The sequence below is a fragment of the Cebus imitator genome, unplaced genomic scaffold (assembly GCF_001604975.1).
Source record: "Cebus imitator isolate Cc_AM_T3 unplaced genomic scaffold, Cebus_imitator-1.0 Scaffold386, whole genome shotgun sequence".
Lineage (NCBI taxonomy): Eukaryota > Metazoa > Chordata > Mammalia > Primates > Cebidae > Cebus > Cebus imitator.
In genome coordinates, this window is record NW_016107701.1 from 685785 (window position 1) to 705541 (window position 19757).

General features: G+C 47.9%; 1 protein-coding gene across 5 annotated transcripts in view; it reads right to left on the reverse strand.

Moving 5' to 3' along the window:
- The window catches only part of DAPK2 (death associated protein kinase 2), a 125531-nt gene that overhangs the window by 62224 nt on the left and 43550 nt on the right, over window positions 1-19757 (reverse strand). For 4 of the 5 annotated variants that reach the window (XM_017508117.1, XM_017508122.2, XM_017508115.2 and 1 more), the window contains one exon: window positions 3850-4071. In XM_017508117.1, coding sequence (XP_017363606.1) covers window positions 3850-4071 — 222 coding nt within the window. Of the gene's footprint in view, window positions 1-3849; window positions 4072-12401; window positions 12942-19757 lie in introns of those variants that run through there. The other variant, XM_037731196.1, reaches the window with a different exon arrangement.

Consider the following 19757-nt stretch of genomic DNA (forward strand, 5'->3'; position numbering starts at 1 on the left):
AAATACAAAACAATTAGCTGAGCATGGAGGCACATGCCGGTAGTCCCAGCTACACGGGAGGCTATGGCACCAGGATCACTTGAACCTGGGAGGTGGAGACGGCAGTGAGCTGAGATCACACCACTGCACTCCAGCCTGGGTGACAGCAAGACTCCGTCTCAAAAAACAAGCAAAAACAAAAGCCCAGAAACTCCTTTCCTGGGAGGTCCTCCCTCTCAGACCCTAGCTATACACGGCACAGTTAGGCACAGTCTTAGAACTCCTGGGTCTTCTCCAATCTCATAAATTCTTAGCATTCCATAGACAGGCACCCTGAGAACAATGAGACAGCTTGGAAGTAAAGGGGGAGACAGAAACTGGACAGAGCTTAAAAAGCACAGTGGCCCAAGCAAGTCATGGGAGCACTAGCGTCACAAGTGATGTTACAGATGGTGCACCTGAGCTCACAAGAAGCTAGCACATAACTATTGGCTGACCATTAGCCCCGCTGGGAAAAACATGGACATCTAAAGAGCATCTACCCGCCACCCCCCCACCACCCCCATTGACTCCTAGGGTTCTGCAAACAGGAAGAAGCAAGCAATTTTCCCAGCAATTAAAGACACACCAATTACAATAAGAAAGTATCAATTTATAGCTGTAAACATCAATAAATAATGAAACCTGTTTCAAAACAAATGGCCCAGGGCTGGCAGGGCCGCAGGCACACAGCAACACTCCTATGCTGTGGTAGTAATGCTTAGCCAGTACTATCCTTAGAAAGCGAGGACATTGAGCTCCAAAAATGTCAGCCTTTGGCCTAGTCATAGCTAAATCCTGAGGACTTTGCTGAAAGAATTAAAAAGGAAAGGGGAAGATTATGGGGAGAAAGTTGTTTCATCAATAAAATTTGTAATGATTAAAAGCTAGGAAATTAAAACCATGTGTCCAACAATAGGGATGCTGTGACTATTTGTGCCCTACAAACTCACATTGAAATATAATCCCCAATGTGGCCAGATTAGGCAGTTGGGCCTTTAACAGGTGATTTGGGCAGGGTGCTGTGGCTCATGCCTGTAATCCCAGCACTTTGGAAGGACAAGGTAGGCAGATCATCTAAGGTCAGGAGTTCGAGACCAGCCTTGCCAACATGGTGAAATCTGTCTCTACTAAAAATACAAAAAAAATTAGCTGGGTGTGGGATGCAGTAGAGTTTGAGTTGGGTTGTGGCACAAGTCACAGTGGCTGTGTCCAGTCAAGCAACAAGGCCCGTGTAAGGAATGTTGCTTGACCACATTATAGCGGGTGCCTATAATCCCAGCTACTTGGAAGGCTGAGGCAGGAGAACAGCTTGATCCCAGGAGGCAGAGGTTTTAGTGAGCTAGGATTGTACCATTGTACTCCAGCCTGGATGACAGAGCGAGACTCTACCTTAAAAAAAAAAAAAGAGGTGATTGGGTTATGAGGACTCTGTTTATTAACCCATTCATGCATTAGTGGATTAACAGGTTAATGGATTAATGGGTTATCATGGGAGTGGGGCTGGGGGCTATATAAGAAGAGGAAGAGAGACCTGAGATAGCCCGCTTTGCCCCTCACCATGTGATGCACTAGGCTGCCTTGGAGGACTCTGTAGAGATTCCCCATTAGCAAGAAGGTCCTAATCAAATGTGGATCCTCAACCTTGGACCCTCAGCCTCCTTAACTGTGAGAAATAATAATAATTTTCCTTATACATTAACCAGCTTCAGATATTCTATTGTAAGCAACAGCAAATGGACTAAGACAAGGGAAATACTGGTATGCAATTTAGTGAAACATATAGTTGGTTAAAAGAGAAAAGGCAATTTTTAGAACTACATTAACTGGGGGGAAAAGTAGAGCAGGAAATTATACAAGTACAATGATTGTATAGAAATGGATAAAGATTGAGAGGAACCACAGAAAAACATAAATAGCTGTGTTTGGGTTGTAGGATTAGAAATGTAATTTCTTTTCCATTCCTGCTTAGTTTTTTTTTTTTTTCTTTTTTTTCATGATAGTCTTTTAAAGAAGTGGCTCAGCCTTTCAAGCAAGGTGCACTTGTCACTCTCTGGTGGGAATCAGCATGCTGACTTCTGACCCTCAGCTTCTCTCTGGGTCAGGCAGGGCAGGCACGCACTAGTCCAACCAGCTGGGAGGTCCGTGGGAGAAACATGGAAGACACTGGGAGCTAGCGAAGGGGAGAGCACAAGCAATTCTGTACATTAAACATTGAGATGGGTAATTTAAGAATCAAATGCAAGAGTATGCAAATGCCCATCTGCTACTTAAATCTATATCCTGCCAATACCAGAGCATAGTTCTCAAATTAGAATGATCCCAAATGTTATGTGGTCCCCCTCAGTCTGTAGGCAGGTTGAGGATGGCTGCCTGCTTTACAGATGAAATCTAAAGCTCAGGGGATTTAGGTGACTTCCCCAAGAGCACAAAATCAGGGATTCCTGAGACAGATGCTGTCACTTCCCTGCTACCAGGCAGATGCATACATGCTTATGAGGCTTAGAACATATTCTGTTTTTTTTTTTATGTTTGTTTCCCGAGACGGAGTCTTGCTCTGTCGCCCAGGCTAGAGTGCAGTGGCGTGATCTCGGCTCACTGCAGCCTCCACCACCCAGGTTCAAGCAATTCTCCTGCCTCAGCCTCCTAGTAGGTGGGATTACAGATGCCCACCACCATGCTTGGCTAATTTTTGTATTTTTAGTAGAGACGGGGTTTCACCATGTTAGCCAGGCTGGTCTCAAACTCCTGACCTTGTGATCCGCCAGCCTTGGCCTTCCAAAGTGCTGAGATTACAGATGTGAGCCACTGCACCTGGCCAGAACATTCCTCACATGGGCTTGCTGCTTGACTAGACACAGCCACTGTGACTTGTGCCACAACCTAACTCAAACTCTATTGTGTCCCAGAGCCCCACCTGCCCAGGAGGATATCATGGTGGCCAGCCAACTCCTAGACTCTTGGGGCCATCTAATCAAATTCCATCACATACTGTGAAGTCTTCCTCTGCTAAGCCAGCATAAGGCCAGCCCGCCTCATACTCATAGCTGTCTGCACAAGCCATGTGGACTCAAGTCCTGGTCCTGCCACATCCTGGCTATAGGATCTTGTAAGTGACCTGGCCTCTCAGTGTTCTTGTGTATAAAATGGGGATAATAAGAGTGTCTGTGTGACAGCATTGCCATGAGGATTAATTAAGGTACAGAAATACTTGGCTTGCACAATGAATACAGAATAACCTCTCTGCATTAGTAAGACATTTCCTTCATCATAGTCTTTAAAGATTGAACAAGATAACAGATACAAAGCACCTAGCAAATTCTTAGCTTACAATAGGGCTCTCTAAATAATAGCTATTATTATAACAATAAAAGTGTCACTCACAGCGCAAATGCAGTGGGCTTTCCCCCGGAAAGGGCCAGAGAAGAGCTTCACAGAGCCCCTCCTCATAGTACTCATCCCTCCCTGACAGCCTCCCCTGGCCTCATCCCACCCTCCATCCCCTTCACCCTCCCACATGCTTCTCCAGCCAGGAAAAGACCCCAGCGCAGTCATTTCTTCCCTTTGATCCCCAGGGTCCAGTGAAAGCCAGACTTAGGCCATCGCCCTCTGCCCCAGCTACTCAGCAAGCCTGCCCCTCCTTTGGCTCAGTTGCAGGAGGAGGATGGGGGTAACTGAAGCAGAGGGGATCTGCCCACCATTGAATTCACCTCCTCTGGGCTGAGCTTAGCCCTGGCTGCTGCTGCCCCCTGGGGCCTATGGCTGGAGCTTCCACCACCCTGCCTGCCCTTGCTGCCCCCTAACCCTGTGGGTCCTGGGGACCCCACTCACAGCTCAAGGATGAGCACCACGTCGGTGCGGTTCTCGTAGACGTCGTGCAGAGTGATGACGTTGCGGTGCAGCACCTGCCGCAGGATGCTCACCTCCCGCTCGATCTCCTCCCGGCTCACACCACGCCGGCTCGCCCGGCTCTGCCGCTTCTTGATGAACTTAGCTGCATACTCAAGACCCGTGCTCTTCTCCCGGCACTTCTTCACGATGGCGAACTGACCACTGGGGACACAGACCCACAAGACTAGGTCATCACTGTGTTCACTGGGGAAGTGACCCCACTGTCAGCTACCAGGTCACACAAATTCAGAGTGATTCTTCTAGGACAGGACAAATCATGCCTCCAGTCTGCATCCCCATCTGGATGACAACCTGTGGCTGAGATGGGACAGGTACTGGGCTTCCCTTCCGTCCATACCTTCTATGAGGAATGAATGTTAGTATTAGTCCCAGTGTGCAGAGTTGAACACTGAGCCCCAGAAAGGTTATTGATCAGGATGGCACAGCCTTGTCATTGCAAAGTCTCGGCTAGAACCCAAGTCTAGGACCCACCGGATGAAATCACAATGTCCATAAGCAGACTGGGCTGGTGGGGATCCGGGTTTGGGTGGGGTTTGGGGAGGAGGCAGCCTAACGAGGTTAATCATCATAGTGGGGGAGCATCACAGCGAGAGGACCTGGTATGAACAGAGTTGTACAATTAGGAAACTGAGGCAGAAGGATAGGCCAAGTGGCTTACCTGAAGTCATTGCAGAGTTAATGGCAAAGCCAAGCCTCAAAGTCAAATACCCAACCAGCTGTCCACAAACCCTCTCAGACAGTTACAGCAGGGCTGGACCATTATTAGTCCCCTTCAGGCACTAGCACCCAGGGCTGGGCTTGGAAACCCTTCACTGTGCTCAACCTGTGGAGGGGGGCTTCGGAGGGTATTTGCTAAATACCAAAATAACCACTGCTCGGGTAACTCAGAAAGTTTTCTGGTTCAGCTTAATGGCTGAATAAGGGAACAGCAGACTCCAGACTTATGATGTACGCTCTTAGTGGCTCTGGGGTAAAAGTTACATACAAGGAAATGCTTGGGATATTTGCCCCAACCGCAGAAAATAGCACTGCATCTGGACCATGTCATCATTATCATCATACTCAGTGAGACAGTCTTCAAGATACTCGGAGTGGCAATAACAACAACAAAGTCAAATTGAGCAAGCAACAGATAGATAGGCCCATGCTGAGATAGCATTATATGGCAGCCACTTCAGAGATGTTCCCAAACAGATTCATGCATCTCTCCCTCCCCTCAACTTCCAGTCACTCAACACTGTCTGGGCATCCACTCCGTGCCAGGATCTGTGCTGGGCACTACGCGGGAGGGACCAAAGGCACAGACAATGGGTACAGATGGAGCTCTGGGGAGGGAGAAGACCCTGGAGCCTAGACTGGGCAGAGAAGGCTTTGTGGAGCCAAATTTATATTACACTCTCCACTGACTCTAAAGTTTCAGCTATTTAGGCTCCAAATACTGGCTCTGAGCTGTCCACACATTAGGGGCTGACACAGGTGGAGTGGAGCCAGGCCTCCCAGAGCCAGAGTGAACACATTCAGTGTGATCTCTAACACATATGGTCTCTTGGAGCCACTCTGGGCCTCGGTGACAGCAGGTGCCTTGGTAGGTGCCAAATAACACTTGACCAAGCTTGCAGGCCCAGGTGGCTGTGAGTCTCAGGGTCAAGACAGACACATGCCTCTCCTCTGCCTCTGACACCTCAACGGGCTGCTGGCAGGGCCTGGCATTTCAGAGTCCCTCTGACCTTGTCACAGCAGCCCTGAGTTCCTACTTGACTGGTGGGGAATGGATGGTAAGGGATAGATTTAGGTTTACAGAGCACACGGGTGGTGGTGCAGAGCTTGGCTTGGCATCCAAATCCCCCAGCTCCCAGCCCTGCACTGTGTTGACAGCCTTAGGACTTGGGAAGGGGCAGAAGAACTTCTGTAAACTAGAGCTAAGCATTTCAGGTCCCCTTGACATTGTTTCCCCTTTGCCTTATGAGGAAAACAGAGGCATTTTTTTCTATATCACATGCCTGAAAAATTCCTCAGACTCTCAAAAAGCAAATGAGTGTTTGCTTTTCCAGCCTAAGTTTTCTCTTTTCGAGACAACTGTGGCAATGAGTGGTGACTGGGGCAGGCCCACTGCACGAGCATCTTCCCCTCCCTAAAGGGAGGAATTTGAGAGTGAGTGACTAAGATGACACCAAATACCACACAACACCACTCATCTCACCTCTCTTCACTTGGGCATGACCCTCTGCTCGACCTGTGGAGCGGGGCCTCAGAGGGAGCCAAGGCTGCTGTTTCCAGAAGAGAGGAGAACACTAGACTCAGCCCCCAGGCTTCAAGGTCAGACAGGCCTGGCCTCAGGGACTTATGCTTTCACCTGGGAACAGTCACTACCTGCTCTGAACATAGATCTTCTCATCTGTCAAATGGAAATCAAGATTCCCTGCTAGAGAATTGTGAAGACTGGAAGTATTTGTAATGTTGGCCCATGGTACTAATAAGTGGTTCATGTGAAGGCTGAGCAAGAAACACCCAGAGGTATAAGTCACTGATTCAAATGATCTGGAATGTGTAGCCAGGGAATTGGTTTAATTTTATTTATGTTTGGAAATGGGGTCTGGTTCTGTTGCCCAGGCTGGAGTGCAGTGGCATGATCATAACTCACTGCAGCCTCAACTCCTGGGCCCAAGCAATCCTCCCAACCTCAGCCTCCCAAGTAGCTGGGACCACAGGCGTGTGCCATCAACCCAGCTTCAGTTTAATTTTAAAAGCACCACCCTACCCCCTGATGATTCCCATGCACAGCCAGATGTAAAAACATCTCTGTTCCATGCAATTAGCCAACTCTTTTAATCCTAGAGCAATGGCTCTCAACCCAGGCCACACATTAGTATTGCCTGGAGAATTTTAAAACTGCTAATGTCTAAGCCTCAGCCTGAGAGATTCTGATCTCCTGGGTCTGGGCTGCAGCCTGAAGACAGGGCTATTTAAAAGCCCGTCAGGTAACTCTGACATGCAGCCAGGGCTGAAAGACACTGACTTAAAGCAGCTTTTTTATTATCTCCATTTCGCAAATGAAGAAACTACACCACTGTTACTCATACTGTTTCCTCCTTTGCAGTATTACACTTCCCTATAGTTCTTTGATGTGACCATTTCAGGAGAGTAAAGAAAGGGAATCAGAGGGGTAGGGTTGTCTCTCCCATCCGCATGATTTTTGCTTAAGGGGTTCAACAGTCTAACCGCTGTGTCACAAATTTACGAATCTGACAGCTTACTCTAGCTTTTGGAGGATAACAGGAGTGAAAATTTGCAGTTAGGCACTCCCTAGCCACTGTGCATCAGCAGATGCACAAAATCAGAACCTGACATGGCTCTAGTATGCCCATTAGAGGGCCCAGCCAACCCAAGGGCAGGTGAAGACAGTGATGGTGATGGGCCCTTGTCTGCACACAGAAGGCTCTGCAGCCAAGAAGCTGAGGCCCCGCAGTACAGAAGTCGCCAACTAGACTACAGGGATGAGGGGCGGGAGACGAGGGCCTGTCCACTTTAAGGACAGAGGCACGCAGAATGATATCCAGGGAGGGAGCAGAGGGGAGCAATTCCACCTCTAATGAAGGTCACTGCTAACCCAAAATTAAAAAGTATGGGAATACTGGAATCTGGTACACATATGCAAAGCACACATATTCCAGGATCTCTGCCTCCTACCGCCCCCTTCTCATAGCAACAATCAATACCTATGCATGGTTGACTGCAGCACAGGGCTGGTAACAAGGAGGCCCGATTCCTGGTCCTGACCTGCTATCAGAGTTTCATGGGCTTGGCAAGGAGCTGTTTTTTCAGTTCATGTTTCTCCATCTGCCACCTCAGGTCTCACCTTAGACAGCTTCCTGTCAGCTGGACACGGTGGCTCATGCCTATAATCCCAGCACTTTGGGAGGCTGAGGTGGGTGGATCATGAGGTCAGGAGTTCAAGGCTAGCCTGGCCAAGATGGTGAAACCCTGTCTCTACTAAAAATACAAAAATTAACCAAGAGTAGTGGCAGGCACCTGCAATCCCAGCTACTCGGGAGGATGAGGCAGGGAATTGCTTGAACCAGGGAGGTGGAGGTTACAGTGAGCTGAGATCACATTGCACTACAGCCTGGGCGACAGTAAGAGAATCCATCTCAAAAAAAAAAAAAAAAATTCTTCCTGTCAGAAGGCTCCAAAAAGCCTGGGATAACTCTAAACAGGAATGAAGCCCTTCCCTTCACTCTCTAAATCCCTAACTCTGGGCTGGTGTCAGGAGACTGGGAATCTAGTCAGAGCCCTACCACTCATGAGCCAGGACCCTGGGCAGCCTGTTCAACTCCCCAGGCCTCAGTTTCCTTCTTTGTCATGTGAGGATGATAACACCCGCCCTGCCCATGGCCCAGGGTTGTTTGGGAAATCATGAGGTAATGTCTGAGATAAGACTTTACCATCCAGCCTTGCAGAAGAGCATGAGGCATGGGTGAGTGGGAACTCTGTGCCTGAGGCTGGCTTACAAAAGTCATGTAGGATGGTTTCATGAGGGACAGTAAATCTGCAAGACACAGAAAGCACCCACTTCTGCCAGCACACTCTCCTGCAATTCTGTCAGAAATACACCCATCTTCCCAGGCAGAGGACTCAGCTTCTCACTCACTCAGCACCCAGGAAGACTGAGTGGGCTGTGTAGAGATCAGTGTCACTGGCAGATGGGCCTCATTCCCAAACTTGTCAGGCCCCCAGGTGGTGCCTCATAAGGGCTCTCTAGTTGTCTGCCCAGTCCTCACATGAAAAGGAGTACATCTAGAACAGCTTCTCAGTGCTCAGAAATGTCCCTATCCTCAGCTTTTAAGGTTCATGGAGGAGCCTGGCTTAATCCTCACCTCCCCAAATTCTTCACAGTCAAGGGTGAATAACCAGAGCATGACCCAAATGTCATACTATGGGATAGATTTTGTACAGCAATGTGAACATTACAACATTTACATCCAGTTTTTCTCTTAATAAGCTAATTTCATATTCATTCTCTTTTAAAATATTTGCAAGTATCATTTTTAGTTCCATTTCACAGAGAAGAAAACTGGAGAGGTATGGTGCCTCCTGCCTGTCATCCCAGGGCTTTGGGAGGCTGAGGTGGGTGGATCCCTTGAGGCCAGGAGTATGAACCAGCCTGGCCAACATGGTGAAACCCTGTCTCTACTAAAAATACAAAAATTAGCGAGGCATGGTGGTGTAAGCCTGTAGTCCCAGCTACTTGGGAGGCTGAGGCACGAGAATCACTTGAACCCAGGAGGCAGAGGTTCCAGTGAGCCAAGATCATGCCACTGCACTGCAGCCTGGGTGACAGTGTGAGACTCTGTATCAAAAAAAAAAAAAAAAAAAAAGCCAGGCAAGGTGGCACAACCTGCAGTCAGCTACTTAGGATGCTGAGGTGGGAGAATGGCTTTGAGCCCAGGAGTTTGAGGCTACGGTGAGCTGTGACCATACCACTGCACTTCAGCCTGGGGGACAAGCAAGACTCTGTCCCAAAAAAAAAGCCAATTAAAAAAAGAAAGAAAACTGGGCTTAGAGAAGTAAAGTGACTTGGCAGTTGAGCAAGGGAGCAGGGCTAGGATGCAGATCCACATAGCTGACTCCAGCTGTAGTGAGGCCCTGGAGGTAACAGACCAGCAGTGTGTACCAAATAGCGAGGAGAGGGGCCCATCCCAGAAGAGAGCAGTATTTGACATTGTTTTGAATTGCTGGCATGTGGTGATAGTAAAAAGCAAACTGACATTTACTTGATTTTATTATTGGTTGATGGATTGATTGATTGATTTTTAAGACAAGAGTCTCGCTCTGTTGCCCAGGCGGGAGTGCAGTTGCGAGATCTCGGCTCACTGCAACCTCTGCCTCCAGGGTTCAAGCAATTTTCCTGCCTCAGCCTACCGAGGAGCTGGGATTACAGGTGTGCACCACTATGCCGGGCCAATTTTTGTGTTTTTAGTAGAGAAGATATTTCACCATGTTAGCCAGGCTGGCTTCGAACTCCTGACCTCCAGTGATCTGCTGCCTCGGCCTCCCAAAGTACTGGGATTACAGGTGTGACCACCATGCCCAGCTGCCTATTATCTCAAAAGGCAACGCACCCCTCATGGCCTGCATCAAGGTAAGCCACTCCCACTGCCCACTCACCCCCAACCTCTATGGTAAGCCACAGCCAACCAGACTTGTTCTGTCAACGATCAGTGCCAAGCTGCTAAAGGCTTTGAAAGGTCTATTGGCTAGGTGTGGTTGTTGTAATCCCAGCACTTTGGGAGGCTGAGGCAGGAAGATTACCTGAGGTCAGGAGTTCGAGACCAGCCTGGGCCAACAGGGCAAAACCCCATCTTTACTAAAAACACAAAAATTAGCTGGGCATAGTGGTACACACCTGTAGTCCTAGCTACTCTGGAGGCTGAAGCACAGCTATCGTTTGAACCTGGGAGGTGGAGGTTGCAGTGAGCTGAGATTGTGCCACTGCACTGCAGCCTGGTTGGCAGAGCAAGACTCCATCTCAAAAAAACAAAAAGGTCCATGGATTGAGTGGGTCTACCTCCTTCCCTCTCTTAGTAGACTCTAAAGTGTCCATACAGTCACCAGTCTATCAAGGTGGAAATGAGGCAGAGCTGCACAGAATGCAGGGCCCCAGCCAAGGGACAAGATGCCACCCAAGGTGAGAGGTACCAAATGGGAAGCATTTCAAAGCAGGGGCTGCAGAGGCTGGCTTCCTTCTCCTGCTTCCGCACAGTAGTCACCGCAGTTCCTCTTTCCACTCTAGAGAACAGTGAGCCGCGATTCCTCTGGAATTACCCTGTGAGTTTTCAGGGCCATAGGGCAAGGATAATGCTTAAGAACTTCCAGTCAATGCCAGACCCACAGGTGGGGGAATGGGACCTTCAGCCATTGTGTCTCAAAGGCAGGAGAAGCTCAAAGCTCTAGTCCACAAGAACCAGGACAGCCTGATCCAGGAGGGCCCACACCCACATCCCACAGCCACAGCCTGCCTGGGGATGGTGTCACTGAGCCACCGCCCTGCTCCTCTGCCTGGCCAGGCTCCACTGTGGAGCCTCTGTGGCTGACCCTATCCGTATCTCCCACCCTTTCAAACACTTTCATCTTCCAGCCAGGCCACTCCAAATCCCATGAACAAGAGGCAGAAAACACTTGGGGACAGATCAACCGAGGTCAGAGCAAGCAAGGGAGCAGATATGCAGGAAACCAAAACAGTGTGAAGAAACATAATGTTATCTGAAGTCAGAGCAGGAAGCAGGTCAGGGTTCTAGGCCAGAGAGATGAGGGTAAGGAGCAAAAGTTTACCGAAGCCTGGTGGGCAGTGTGCTGGGAACTAGACAGGCAGGACAGGAGCAAGAAGCATGCAGGGAACAGCAGCAAAGTCAGCAGCAGGTAGAGAGTCTGGAACAACAGAAATGCCAGCCAAGAGCCTGCAGACAGAAGGGGACAGAGAGCTGCCCAACAGGGCATTTCTCCCAGCTAATGATAGAGGTCCCCCATTTCATGAGCCTGTTTCCCCTCCCTGACCTCGTTGCTACTGTAAAATCGTTCCTTGGCAATGACTTTGAAATTTGAGGTGTGGAACCCTCTCTCAAATCTTTCACTGAAGTCCAATATGTAAAACAGTCTAAAAGCTGTGCTTCTTTTGGAGAGGCACGCAGAGCCCAGCCACTGACCACCCCCACTGATGAGACCTAAAGGGGCTTCATGGAACCCCAAAAGCTCCAGGGAACACAGTTTGAGAGAAGTACTGCTCTGTAACATGGAAGCATAGCATGCTGTAGATGATTCCAAAGAAGTTTCAAACCATAAATGAAAATGAAAAACAGAACATGCAGATGCTTCTCAGTATTATCATCTAGTTGTTTAGGAAGTCACTCCAACCAAGGTGAACTCAGGGTCAGTGGTGAGGAGCACATACAGGCTAAGTACCAGGAGCCAGAGTCTCCAGGGAACTGACTCCTGACCTATAAAATGACCCTGTGCAAATAAATCACCGGTGGCTGCTCTGCGTGGGCCCGCAGCAGCTGCTTTTATAGGCTGACTAGTTTAGTTCCCAGGCCCTACAGACTGACTTCCTTCCTCTAGACATTTTTTTTTTTTTTTTGCGGGGGACAGGGGGTCAAAAAAACTCCTAAAGCACAAAAAGGAAGGAATCACTTCGCAGGGCCAAGCTGGGCTAAAGTATGACAACCAGTTTTTAACTTAAGCACATTTTGATGCTATTGTCAAGTGAGCACGAGCCTGCAAGTCTAGGACCTGAAATAAATTAGGCTCAATTAAAGTTTGACTTGGCTGTATAAAAAAAGATTTTCACTGAAAATCTTTCCATAGTTCAGTATCCTCTGATATTTCCCTTAGTCTAGAGTGTAGATTCTAGACACCAACATGATGTAGGTTACTGAAGAAATGCTGGGCTTAGAAGGTACCATCCACCATCCACCTACCTGCCCATGTGCTTACGTGGCCATCCACCCATGCATCCTCCTAACCGTCTGCTCACCCATCCATCTGTCTCTCATTTACTGATCATTGTTCTAAGTGCTGTAAACAAGACACGCCCCACAACTGGAAAGGCTTATACAGTCTATCGCAGAGATTAGACAAACACAGATGAAAAGGAAATACAGCCTGGGCGTGAAAGAAATATCTGCAACAGCTGAAGAGGCAGGGAGTGCTACACAAACGCTTCATTCTGTGGAGGCCCCAACTAACCTCTCACCCTTACTCCCTCCCTATCAGGTTGTGGCCGCTTTCTCAAGGAAATACACCAGGAAGCTGAACCTGCCCTTTCCTTTCCTCCTTGTGGGAGCGCAGGGAAGGAGAGAACAAGCAGTCAAGGGGCCAGTTGTGCTCAGTTGGGTCAGGCACCCTTCCCACTACCTGAATTTCTGACAGTCAGACGTATGTTTGATTAACAAAGTAACTTCAACAGAACAGGTCAGTTTGCACCCTCTTAGAAATGCCAGCCAGGTCCATGGCCTGGGCAAAGCCCAGGAGACTGAACCAAAGGATAAGACCTTCAACACAAGCCTGTGTTGCCATTCAGGAAAAAGGCTGCAGAAAGAAGACAGAAAAATCCAGGATGGTTTGAGGCTCTGCTGTTACTGTGGGGATAAAGAATTACCCCTCATAAAATGGTAAAGTGAACCATTCATGTTCTAGAATACCTCCCTCTCCACTTGCCGTCCCCTCTCCTGCATCCCACCCATCTCCTGTGACCTTTCATCTCTTCCTGGCCCACACCCCACTGTGATCCTCCCCATAATTCATGTAAGGTGACAAAGGATTCCTAAGGGATAATCTGACCTCCCTCCAAAGTCACACCTTCACAGTTTAACAGCATTTGTGACCAAGAAGATGCTTTAATAGTGGCAAGTTTAGGCACACATGGGGCAAGTGGTGAGATGACTTGGAGATAGAAAGGCCTTTTCACTTTGCCAAGAGTCACACTAAATAGGTGGCTCTGCAGAAGGCTATGTGTGTCGGTGTGTGTGAATGTGGATGGCGTATGAATCATAACCAGTTATTTCTTGCCCATTTTATTCTGTCCACCTGGATCTTAAGGCCTGAGAGATTCTTGATGCAAGATTCTCATTCTTCATTGGTCTAGTCAGCTCTTAGCCATCTAAAATGGATGGTCCCTGTTTCTCAAAATATTTGAATTTTTTATCCCAAGTTTATTTCTTCATCATTACTTGAAAATGCCCAGGATTGCTTGCCTCTCCCAGACATGCAGGGCTGTGAATTGGAAAGACTACATATCATGGGCAAATTACAGGTTTAGGAGTCCTGGCTCTACCACCAACTTCCAAGCTTCTTTCTCCCTTGGGGCCTCAGTTTTCTCATCCAAAAATGAAGGACTGGACCAAGATATCTCTTTCAGATCCTCACCCCAACCCCTGTTAGAGTCTCTGATGCAGGTCAGTGTGTGACATACTGTATCACATGTATCGTGTATTTCATATTGATACCTATGAAACATTCCATATGAAACATTCCAGGGTGGTTTCTGGGTTTCCCACTGCACAGGGCCCAGCCATCGGCCCAAGCTATTGACACTGTTCCGTCATATGTCAGCCAACTAAATTTTCAAAGACAAAGGAGAACCAGGGCTTCAGGAAAGGAGAGCACATCTCAGGCACAACCTTCATGCCCAGGAAAATGCTGAACTCTCGAAACACCACAAAAGTATTTCTGTAACAAATGACTTCAGCATTCATCTCAGCTCTTAACTATCAACCAGCCTGAAGAGGCTGAAGAGTAAGAGCTGTTGTCTTTATAACTCTCACAGGGCCCAGCTCAGCACCTGGCACAAAACAGGTATTCAGCCAATGTTTGCAGAAATGATGATCTAAGCTGAAGAAGCGGGAAGTGTGATAAAAGGCCTTGTCACCCTTGGCCGGCCCCCAATGCAGCAGCAACCCTTCAATGGCAGAGTCATTTAAAAATAAAACATTATTGATTTTTTTTAATTATAAAAAGAAAAATGTTTAAAAAAAAAAAAAGACAGAAAGCAGAAAAGCACAAAAAGAAAGCTAAAAATGTTCCTTAACCCCACCTTTCTGAGATAACCATCATTATCATCTTGGTGTCTGCCCTCTCAGATGTTTTTCAGTACATACTAAAACTTGGGTTTTCGTATGAGTCTTTAGACAGAGTCTCGCTCTGTCGTTCAGGCTAGAGTGCAATGGCTTGATCTCAGCTCACTGCAACCTCCACCCCCTGGGTTCAAGTGATTCTCCTGCCTCAGCCTCCTGAGTAGCTGGGATTACAGGTGCGCACCACCATGCCGAACTAATTTTTGTATTTTTAATAGACAGGATATCACCATGTTGGCCAGACTGGTCTCAAACTCCTGACCTCAGGTGATCCACCTGCCTCGGCCTCCCAAAGTCCTAGCATTACAGGTGTAAGCCACTGTGCCCAGCCTGTTTTTTCATTTTTTAATGTAAGTGGATGATACTGTAGATACTATTTCAAAGACTGCTTTTTAAAAATTCTCCCCTTAACAATAGATCATTAACATTTCCTCATATAATTAAAAATTATTTTAATGTCCAATTTTTAATGGCTGTGTAATATCACATTACACAGGTAAACCATGGTTTTTAAAGCAAATTATCAATTTTGGACATTTATATCATTTCTAATTTTTAATATCATTATGATACTGTTATAAATAGCCATGTGTATAAATCTCTGCATACATCCCTGATTATCTTTTTCTTTTTTTGAGACAAGGTCTCACTCTGTCACCCAGACTGGAGTACAGCAGCGCAATCATAGCTCACTGCAGCCTCAAACTCCTGGGCTCAAGCCATCCTCCAGCCTCAGCCTCCTGAGTAGCTAGGACTACAGGCACGCACCATCACATCCAGCTGTTCCTTTTTCTTATTACTTGTAAAAGCTCTTTATGTATTCTTGATATTTAACCTTTTGTCAAGTATGTTGAAAATATTTTCCCTAACTTATTTTCTTGTAGGCCAGAGTGGTTATGGGTTTATTGTCTAAAGGAGCTATAGGTCTTTCTCAGCATCAGATGGTGTTAACAAGTTTTTCCCTTCATTTCTCCTCCTGACTGTTACTTCTATCACCCAACTGCTGTGCCTTAGGGCCACTCCGAAGGGAGCGAGTCTGTGCCTCTGTGAGACTCTTGCCATTGCTGGTCACATTGTCAGTCACTCCATCCAGGGTGCGGCTTCGAATTTTCTGCACAGCCCAGGGGACCCACTGCCATCTCTCGTCTCCCCTACCTGGTCCTTTGCTCAAAGTCACTGCATTCTTGCTCCAGGCAATGTCCCTCCTGTTAGCCGACTAAAGGAAGGCAGGGCATTGGAGGGTGAGGAGGTCCTGGTGCAGAGTGTGCCTGGTGCCCCCAGGATGGGCCACAGCTGTGGGGCAACCAGCACAAGACCCCTTTAGAGAGGCAAGCATCTCTCCTAACCTCAAAGTATCCACCATGTGTGTAGTGTCCTTTATAGTAAGACTCACGTGTTGGCTTTCTTTCAGAAATTACCGTAAAGATGTTTGTCTATCATTTAGAACTGATACCCTTCCTCATTTCAGATAATGAAAATGTCATAATCTTATTTCCTTTTTGTTATCTTGGTAGCCAGTGACAACAACTATGATGACCTAGGCATTCGGTGTATTCCCTTCTTCTTCCTTTGCAGCATGGATTCTCAAACTTGGTGGGTATCAGAATCATTTGAGGAACTGGTGAAAAATTCAAGTGCAGCCAGATGCGGTGGCTCTAGTGATGCCAGCACTTTGGGAGGCTGAGACAGGAGGACAACTTGAGGCCAGGAGCTGAAGACCAGCCAGGGCAACACAGTGAGATCTCATCTCTACCTCCCTCAAATTTGTTTTAATTAGCTGGGTATGGTGGCATGTGCCTGTAGTCCCAGTTACTCAGGTGGGAGGATCACTTCAGCTTAGGAACATGAGACTGCAGTGAGCTGTGATGGTACCACTGAACTCCAGCCTCACAACAGAGCAAGACCCTGTCTCCGAACACAAAAATATTAAAAAGAAATAAAAATAAATGAGATGCCTGGGTCTTATCACACATTTGCTAACTCATAATCTTCTGGAGGGCATCTGGCTTTTGATCTTCCACTTTTATGTTCACATTCTATCCATGTGCCTCTCATCATAGGTTGCCTCAAATTCTTAACATGCATGATCAAGAGGAATCATAAGTGGTTCTGTGCTGCCATCACTGCAGCGTTCACTCCAGGACACAGGCATGGAGAAAGACAGCAAGCTGCAGAGCATGCCTTCCAAGACAGAACTTAGCCCATTTCACAGACACAGGCTAAAGGGAGTCCCAAAGTGTGAAAGGCTTTGCCCAAGGGAGGACCACTCAGACAATCACTTACAGCCGATCCTAATGGCCAAGTTGATTGCAGAGCAGAAAGCATTTCCCACAGGAATAAAATGGTGCCACCCCATCTCCCTCTGCCTCCACACTTGCAGGTGGCCTATTCCCTCATCCCTACCCTTCAAAGGATTTGGCTTTTAGGTCCACACCCAGGCTCTCTATGCCCATAAGCCTCGAGGGCTGGGTGAGGACAGAAGAAACAGGTCCAAGTCTTCTTAGAACCACATCTTCCTCAACACCCCTCCCATCCATCCCTACTCCCCAGGAGACGCCAGAGCCTCTGTTAGGCAAGCAGCTCACAGTGCAGCTGTGCCATCTCCTCTGTCATCACCACCCCCAATTAGCAGCTCCCGGGTGCCTTCAGGGCAGCCACTCCTGCCCAGCTCCTCCAACTCTGCTCGAAGCCATTAAGGCTTTGGCACTGTCTGACAGGTTTCCTTCAAGCCTAATTGTCAGGGTGCAGGAAAGGTATGTGTCATATCCAACATGATTTATTTGTTCTCTGTCCACCCCAGCTGCAATTTATTTTATTTTGTTTTGTTTTATTTTTGAGATGGAGTCCTACTCTGTCACCCAAGCTAGAGTGCAGTGGCACGATCTCAGCTCACTGCAACCTCTGCCTTCTGGGTTCAAACAATTCTCCCACCTCAGCCTCCCAAGTAGCTGGCACTACAGGCACCCACCACCATGCCTAGCTAATTTTTGTATTTTTAGTAGACACAGGGTTTTGCCAAGTTGGCCAGGCTGGTCTTGAACTCCTGACTTCAGGTGATCTGCCCACCTGGGCCTTCCAAAGTGCTGGGATTATAGGTGTGAGCCACCATTCCTAGCCTTAGCTGCAATGTAAAATGGACTCTAGCCTCTAACATGGTCTCTTTCCTCTGGAAAACCCACCCATCAAGTCTCCCACAATAACTGCCTCCAATTGGCCTTGTCTTCACCCACATAGCCCACACTGGAGTCACGGAGGGGCAGTGGGTTAACCAGCAGTACTCAGGGCATGGGGGTCTCTGGAAAAGACTCCAGGATAACTCCAACCCAGTTGCATTACAAGTTGGCTGTGAGACCCTGGGTGAGTTTCATCATCAGGGAGACAGGGATGAAAACTGCCTTACAGGCTATGATGATTTCATGCACTAATCCACACAAGTGCCCACAATGATGTCCAGCACGTGGTAAACACCAACAAATAGGATTTTATCCTTAGCTCTCTGGGCTCCAGTTTCCTCACCCATGAAATGAAAGTAACACACTTATCTCACAGTCAGTTAAGAAAACTGAATTTGAGAATTGTGAGAACACAGCACAGAGCCTGATATATCCCTGGTGCTCAGAAAGTGGTTTCTGACTGATGAAGGATGAACCAGTCAGACAGTGAGCATCGTGGGTCAGAGCAGACATTCTTACCCATGGGTGCAGGCTGCCCTTTCCTGACCCTCCATACCACAGAAAATCGCCTCTGTCCTCAGGGAAACAGGCTCACAGAGCAGTAGTCATGGGCTCCCACATGGATGCAGTCTGGCCAGACAATTACATTTCCACCTTAGAGGTGGCAGATCCAGGCTTTCCCTCTGGAGCAGAGGGAGAAGCCAGGCTGTGTCTCAATACGTCAGGGCCCAGGAGAGCCAAAGGATGGACTGTCTCCCTCAGGCCACCTGCTACCACACTGTTCCTCCACGCTGGGGACTCCAGAGGGTCCGCATACGCTGGGTTCTCTGGCTACCTGGGTCTCTCCAGGGTAGACCCATGCCCAGAGGAGACCCAGGGGAATTGCCAGGAAGCCCAGGCAGGAGCAGCTGAGGTTGCCACAGCCATAACAGCAAATGCCTTCTGCGTGCACAGCTCAGCATCCTCCCTCCCTCGAAGCTTGTCCTGCCCCGCCCTGTTCTGTCTCCTTCCCTGAATCCCACCATGGGCTGTGGTCTCCTGAAAGGAAGGGACAGTGCAACTTGCTCACTGTTGTGCGTTTGTACTTAATGAGGATTAGTTGAATAAATGAGTCTTGACTGTAAGCACTGGGAACACAAAGATAAACAAGATGCAGTCCCATCCGTATAAGAACCACCAAATATTCAAAGAAGGCAGCTTCCTTGCAAATCTTCTCTTTCCTAAAGGAAATATTCTGTGTATTGACTCTCCCATATTCTTGGAGGGCAGAGTTGTTTTGTGAAATTTTTTACTTCCCAACGCACACAAAGTACACAGTAGGCACTTTGACACAAATTAAACTCAGTTCAGGAGCATGGCACGGACACTGTGCTGGAAACCCGCCCATTCACTCTTCAGCTGTCACTCTCTGTTCTGGGAGGAATTTTCCCATGGATCCCAAAGGCCAGCAAGAAGCAAACTAATTTGATCAAAATCTCTCTTCCTCTCCAGCCCAGGAATTATCTGACCAAGCTGGCTAGGGGTCAGGACTATGCATGGGCCAGACATCAGACCGCAGCCTTTCCAGGGCACGTGGGGACTGAGAGGACAGTTTTGCCCCCACAGCTGCCAACAGCTGCTCCTCATGAAACTGCAGGGTCAAACCACAGGGGAGAGGAAGGATCCATCTCACAACTGAGGAACACTCACAGAAGCTTGACCAAGGTCACAAAGCAGTGCAGAGTCACACAGCCTGGGACCTCAAGTCTCTTATTCCTATTCCTGTGTCTTTCTACAACAGCAAGGATTTCCAAACTTGTTCCATCAGTAGGGCTCTTTTCCTTTTCACTATTTTAAAATCTTTTAGCAGAATAATGTACACAAACATGGCTAAGTAAAAATGAAATTGCATAAAAAGCCTTATAATGGAAATAAGAGTCCCCTGCCCCATTGCTCACCTGCCCTAGCTCTGCTTGCCAGAGGTCACCATTTTTAAGTTTTCTTGTATTTAAGAATGCTTTTTTCTTCTTCTTCTTTTTTTTTTTTTTTT